The following is a 7,531-nucleotide window of genomic DNA, read 5'->3' as shown; positions in this document are numbered from 1 at the left end:
TTTTTATACAATAAATCGATTAGTTCAAAACAAGGTGTTGGAGAGTAGCCTGGAAGCGAGTATGAATCAATATTTGGAACGAGCCATAAGTGAACTAATCCATTATTAAGAACAGAAAAAAGAACTGACCACCTATTTTGAGTATATGGACCCCATTGAAGATCATTCACAAATACAGATTTGACTCCAACCCTATAGATCATATTTGAAAAGTCATCATTTTGTGGCTTACCTACCTTAAAGTCCTTCCAGGCTCGTATGTTTTTGGTTTCACCTTGAATATCAATGACAAGTCTGTTAAAAGTATTTGATCTCAACATAAAGTTGCCATTATTCCCATCAATCATCGAGTTTATATCAAATATTATTATTTTTGAACTGATACTATATGCAAAATACCCGATACTATTTGAACTTGAAGTAATATTACTTCCTGTAGAGGAGAAAAAGCGTTTAAGGGACCAAACATTCATCATATTAGTTCAAAAGTTAAATATTAGGCTTCATTACTTGCAAGATTAAAGGAAATTAATTCAAACAAATAAGATTCTTTGAAAATGTCAATTTTAAAAATAATAGTGTCAGAAATTCCCCGCAATTTGTGGGTATCCCGAGTAGATAATTATATACGAAATCTAAAAATGGAAATTAAATAAATATTTCAATATAATAAAGAAAAAACAATATTTGGATAAATTAAATAGTTAGAAATAAATTAAACAATTATATGCCGAACTAAAATTCAATGGACTTTGATAAACATGTATTGTTGCTTGGAAGAATAGAAGACAAAGGATGAAAATAAGAACTTATATTTGATAAACTGTCAATTTTATCAGTATTTTGGATTTGAAGTTTTTGAAATTTGCCATAATAGTTAATTGGAGATGAGTTCCAAGATAGCTTAATCAAGTTTGGGAATCTATTAACATCCAAGAAATTAATTCTTTTAAGCTTCTTTTCAGTACTATATATAAAGAAATCAAATGAGAGCTGGTAATAAACATAGAATATATCCGAATCCAAAGATTGGATTAAGAAAGAGGAAAGAGGGTTAATTTGATGAGAAAATCCCAAATCCCAAAGTGTGCATTTCTTATAATTATAAATAATAACCTGATTTTGTATACCGTGAGAATCTTGAGAGTTTTGACGTATTACTTCAATCCTTTTAAGTGTAATATGAATTTCTTGAGATTTCCAATATGATTTGAAGAAATCAAAGTGAACAATTATTGGGTTTGAAGAAGACCATGAATTAGAATTTGAAATTCTGCATATTGCAACTAATTCATTTTTGTAATTAATATTAAGGATTTCATTATTATTGGAGTTATTAAAAGCTAGAGGAGCTGAATAAATGATTTGGTCATTTTTTAAGTTTTCAGGTGAGTGAATAATGGAAACTTCATTTTCCCAGTAAACTTCAAGAAGAGATTTTGGGCATGCATTAAGATAAGAGTATATTTCAATATTATCATGGAGTTCAAAAAATCTCATTTTTGTAATATCTAATTCATTCTGGGATTGTATTGCTTTTAAATGGAGAGATTTTCTTTGGAATTTACTGTTCAAATGATCCAAGATAATCTTTGGATTATTACCAGATGCACTTAGAAATTCAATCTCAGAGACTTCACAAAAATTACTATAAGGTGTAGTTGTTACAATGGATGGAATTTTTTCAGAAGAGTTAGTTACTACAGAGTTAATATCATCAATAGGAATTGAATGGTAAAAATTATTGTTTAATGCAGTAATTGGATGATATGTCCCAGATCTTTTTATTGGGGAAAAAATGAGTCCCGAGGATTTTGGATGAGGTCCTAAACATTTTATATCAAACTTAAGCTTTTTTTGAAAAGTTGGAATTGCGCTTTTTAAGGATTTGTTTCCTTTATCTTGGTTTGTTCCACCCAATGTTTGAATAAATTCAAAGTTAAATAATTGATTTGGCCTATCTGGTTTCATCTTGTTATTAATTCCTATACTAACTAACGCAGTGTAATTGAAAGAAATGAGTTTTCCAGTAAAAGTTGGGGGAATAAATGGAGGAAGAAAACAACTATACGTGAAGGTTCCAATTTCATCCTTTGATTTAGAAATTTTTACATCGCTGACTAATATATGTGGGTTACTTACAAATATAGGTTTGTTTTTTTGGTTACCTTGTCTTCCAGTTATTCCCAGTCTGTCAAGCCTTGAAGTTATGTTAAATATATTGGAAATGAATTGATTGATTGAAGACGAAGAAGTTGTTGATGATACAAAGAAATTGCTATTAGAATTTATAAAATTTAACAACTCATTAGAAAATGAAGCATAGCCAAATAGTTGGATGGTAATATAATCAAGCAATTCATAATTTTCCGAAGCTTCATTTTCCTGAGTAAATCTTTCATAAAATACTTTTAAGCTACATCGTATTTTCTCAGAACTGTAATAATATGGTTGATCAAAACAAATCTGCACAGTATATTTAGTTGTGTCTGAATATACACTTGTTTCTCGAAACATATCAAATTTAAGCTTCTCTTGAGCTCATTGAATAAATAATTATTGGAAATAAGCTTTTTTGAAGTAATAATTATCCTTGTGGCTATTATTAATTCTAACCCGTTACAAATTGTTGGCAAAAAAAAAAAGATTCTATTCTTCAAATTTAGTATACTCTAAGTCATTAATTACAAAGAATTAAGAAATTTCCAAGATAAATATTTGCAAGTAAATTCCTTTTCACTTCATTAATTCATCTAAGTCATAAAGAAAATAGATTTATGGAAATTGCATGCATTGGCGGCAGCATTTGAGCGCCACTGGATGTCTGTGCATGCCTAACCGTTAATATAAGTCTTGAGTAAAAGGTCAAATGGGAGGGGGGAAAGGAAATTAAAGTATTAGAAGAAGTAGATAAAATAAATGTAATGTTCAGCAAGCATTTAATGTTAAAAAATGTATAACTTACAAAAATCGGGGTTATAATTGAAAAGAAAGAAGATTTAAATGGTAATATTAAAGAGTAATATATAATAATTAGTTCTGATTGAGAAGTTTATCTATCGCTCTATTAATACTTCCATCAGATTCAGTAAGGGCTTTAATACATGCCTCAGTATCAGTAAACCCCATATTGGAAAGGACTTCAAGTTGGTAATTATAATTCTGCCCTCCATTATCATTTCCATTATTGGAAGCGCCATTTTGGTTATTTATATTACTTAAGTTTCCTGAGTCATTAGTCTGCATAGAAGGACTTCCCGCATTGATCATATTGAGCAAGTTACCAAGATTTGCATTTCCGATTCCTTGAGAAATATTTCCAATATTGGTATTAGCACCTCCATTCCCAATAAATTCGTTGAATTGGTTCTGAAGTGCATCATCTCTACTATTAATGTCCATATTTCTCATTGCATCAATAACAGTTTGAATTGTATTTGGATTACTATTAGCAAATGGAGAATATAAATTCATCAGATTGGGAAGTTGTGGAGTTGTTTGGGAATTATTAGTATTATTATTGTTAATAGTAGTATTATTGTCTGTACTTGTATTGGAATTTGAAGAATTATTTTGGCTTATATTGGGATTCAAGAACCCCAAATTTGCTAGATTTCCAAAATTGGGGATATTACCAAAGTTTCCAAGACCTGCAAATCCTGGTAGTAATAAGTTGCTATTTACGTTATTATCACTATTGGAGTTACCATCATTACGGTTATTGGTGGAATTTCCAACCCCAAAGTTGAAAGGAAATAGATTTAGTGGTGATTGTCTCTGCCCTGAAACGTCTTGGCCAAAACTTCCAAATATATCAGCCGGGGATGAGGAACCAATATTATTGCTATTATTACTATTATTACTGGAATTCCTATTAATACTCCAAGGGTTTGGTAAGGCTTCCGAGTTTGGTCCAGAACTTTTATCTATATTATATTCATTATAAGTGTTTGCTTTAATAGTGTTTGGGTTATACATTGCAGCATCCCACATCGGTTCTTGAACAGTATGGTACATTCTTTTAAGTGCACTAAATCCTCCAGGAATACTTTCTATATTGCTAATTGCCCTATCCGAGTTTCTCATCATTTCTTTCATGAGTTCTGGGTTCTTCAAAACATCAACAGACATCTGTAAAAATTGGGGATCGTTAAAAATGTGATTAAGTTCAGGATTCTGCTCTCTTAGAGCTTTAAGCTGAGGGTTCGATTCTAACATCACTCTAAATATTTCCGGGTCATTTAGTATACTTTGCATCCAGGGTGATGCAAGAGCTGAAGAAAGAAAGTCATCCGTATCTGATTCACCAAATAGTCCTCCAGAATCTGCTTGTATGCTAGAGCTTGAGTTAGAGCTGACTCCAGTTCTTTGTGAAGATGAATTTGAGCTTCGTGATGGAGAACGCGCAAGAATTAAAGTACTATTGTCTTCAATTCCATAACTACTTAATAAAGCATTATTTGAAAGTATTTTGTCTTTCCAAACAAGTCTTATTTCAAAAACTGGAATACTACAAATATTACTTATGATTTCTTTGAGTTTCAATACTGAAGTTTTTTTCGCATCAATTTTTCCTGGAACTTTAATTATATCGCCATTCAACAATTTCACACTCATATTGATTTCTTCATTATTTGGATTGGTCATCTTTATATCTTAAATTTTCAAATCAAAAAATAACTATTGGTCAATATATTGTATAAATCCAAATTAATATTTGTATTTTTACAATATATATTATTTATTTATTCAAATATAAATTATTGTTATTCTAATAAATCTTCAAGAATTAAATTGTATCATTTATACATGCAATTTAAATTATTCTTTTATTCAAATATATTGTTTCCAACAAAGTAACGGAATTAAATTTTAAAGTGATTAATACAAAGAATTATTTTAATATTATTATTATTATTATTATTTTGAATATTTTCTTCAAAGTAAAAACCAAAGATTTTCCAATTAATCAAAAGATTTTGATTATTTTCAATGCTATGATGAGCAATTTCAGAACTTCCAATACTAAAGAGAAGTTATTTGAATGTACTACTCCTTAAATTCTTAAGGATCAACCAAATGCTTGATTGGATATCACTAATATTCTACCAACCCTTACCTATATTTATTCAAAATTGCTGTTCATAAAGAGGGGTTTTTCTATCCTATCATAACTACCAATTATATATTTATTAAATAACTTATTTAATAATTATTCCAATTATTTATTATATAATAATATATAAATATATATATTTAAGAAATTTTGGCGCCAACACATGGCGCTCTTTCGAACATTTATTTATTATGATTATGGAAAAAATGCTAGAAAAAATGAGATCAGAAGAAAAGAGTAAGAAATGTTTGTGTATTAAAAGATATAAAGAATTAATCACCAGGTATTGTTGTGTGTGTGTGGTAAGAAGAAGTTTTTTAATCATAATAAAAGCAGAAATTATTTAATAATTAATTAAATTATATAAAAACAAAGCTATGTTAAAGCAGTCATTCAAAGGCGCCAATGCTGAAATAAGGAATGCGGTAAGAAGAATGTACCCCACTTAGGGGAGGAATAGAAGAAATAATTTCATAGGATGTCAATAAGTGAGTTATATGAAGAAATCAAAAGTTAAGATTTTTTTTTTAATGAACAAGTTCATCAGGAATTATAATTAAGAGAAAGATTAAAATTTTGGTTCAAAATTGTATAATGTTTAGTTTTGGTTGGGTGAGAAAAATAGAGTAAAATAGAAAGAAAATATTGTAATAGATCACCTAATTAAAAATTCGTCATATTTAAATATAAAAATTAAAAGTTTAATAAAATTATTATATTTGATTAAAAAGGAAAAGTGGCAAGTAATTATTTGAAGCTAGTTTTGATAATAATATAGAGAGAATATGCCATTAAGGTTGGATATTAAAAAGAAGTTACAGACTTCAAGTGAGAGAGTAAAAAGTATTGATTTTCATGCATCTGAACCATGGATTCTTTCAGGATTATACAATGGTACAATTACTGTACATGATTATGAGACACAAAGTCTGTTAAAATCATTGGAAGTCTCTGAATATCCAATAAGATGTGCAATTTTTGTATCTAGGAAACAATGGATTATTACATGTGGTGATGATTTACAGGTGAGAGTTTACAATTATAATACAATGAATAAGGTTACAAGTTTTGAAGCACATAATGATTTTATTCGTCATATTATGGTCCATAATAAACTTCCTCTATTATTAACATGTTCTGATGATATGACTATCAAAGTTTGGGATTGGGATAGAGATTGGATTAAAGCTCAAACTTTTCAAGGAAATTCCCATTATGTAATGATGATACAATGGAATCCAAAAGATACTCATGTTTTTGCATCTGTTTCTTTGGATAGAACTGTAAAAATCTGGGGTTTACAGCCTAATATATGCTCTTTAGTTAATAATACTGTTAATACTCCCAAATATAGTTTAACAGGACATGAAGGTGGAATCAATTGTTTGGCTTATTCTCCTTCAGCTGAAAAACCTTACATAGCAACAGGAAGTGATGATAAGACTGTTCGAGTTTGGGATTACCAAACAAAACAATGTATTCAAGTACTTACTGGACATACTAAAGCTGTTAGATCTGTTATTTATCATAATCAACTTCCTCTTATTCTTTCTTGTAGTGAAGATGGTACTATCAAAATTTGGCATTCAACTACTTACAGATTAGAATGTACTTTAAATTATATGTTAGATAGATGCTGGTGTTTGTCAGTAAGTGAAAATATTCTTGGAATTGGTTATGATGAAGGATCTGTTGTTGTTAAAATTGGTTCTGAACAACCTCTTGCTACTTTAAATAGTGGTAAGATACTTATTGCAAAAGGTACTGAAATATGTCAAACTAATCTTAGAGCACTTGCTACTAAATCTTCATCAGGAACTGAATGGGAATTTGAATTTGGTGATGGTGAAAGAGTTATATTACCTTATAAAGAACTTGGATGTAGTGAAATATATCCACAAGATATTCAATTTCATCCGAATGGTAGATTCTTATCAGTTTGTGGTGATGGAGAATTTGTTATTTATACTACACAAGCTTTAAGAAGTAAATGTTTTGGAAAAGCTATTGAACTTTCATGGTCAATTGATGGTCATTTCTTTGCAATTCGAGAAAATGGAGGTAGAATTGTTATTTACAATAACTTTAAAGAAAGCTTTTCATTCCTTCCAAGTTTTTTTGTTGATGAAATTTTTGGTGGTCAATTATTAGGTATTAAATCCAATGATTTTATCTGTTTTTATGATTGGAATGAATGCCGTCTTATTAGAAGAATTGATGTTTCATCTCCTATTAATAATGTATATTGGGATGATATTGGTAATTATGTATGTATTATATCTTCTGATACATTTTATATACTTAAATATAATAAAAACCAAGTTGAAGAAATATTATCATCACCATCATATCCTTCTAATGATCACCATACCGGTATTAATTTGCATGTGGACAATAATGACGGTATAGAAATAG

The 7,531-nt window shown here is 29.2% G+C and overlaps 2 protein-coding genes across 2 annotated transcripts; both read right to left on the bottom strand.

Moving 5' to 3' along the window:
• Positions 1-735: 735 nt before the first annotated feature.
• Chro.70563 (hypothetical protein) lies at positions 736-2,517 on the bottom strand. Its single annotated transcript, XM_660732.1, has 1 exon — positions 736-2,517. The coding sequence occupies one exon, from the start codon at positions 2,515-2,517 to the stop codon at positions 736-738; it is 1,782 nt and encodes a 593-aa protein (XP_665824.1).
• Positions 2,518-3,033: 516 nt separating this feature from the next.
• On the bottom strand, positions 3,034-4,647 carry Chro.70562 (suppressor of NosA). The annotated part of the gene is made up of 1 exon (XM_660731.1): positions 3,034-4,647. The coding sequence occupies one exon, from the start codon at positions 4,645-4,647 to the stop codon at positions 3,034-3,036; it is 1,614 nt and encodes a 537-aa protein (XP_665823.1).
• Between the last annotated feature and the right edge of the window lie 2,884 nt (positions 4,648-7,531).

This window comes from Cryptosporidium hominis (assembly GCF_000006425.1).
Source record: "Cryptosporidium hominis TU502 chromosome 7 CHRO017126, whole genome shotgun sequence".
Taxonomy (NCBI): Eukaryota; Apicomplexa; class Conoidasida; order Eucoccidiorida; family Cryptosporidiidae; genus Cryptosporidium; species Cryptosporidium hominis.
Note: the sequence above shows the minus strand (reverse complement) of the source record. Positions and strands in the feature narration are given on the sequence as shown.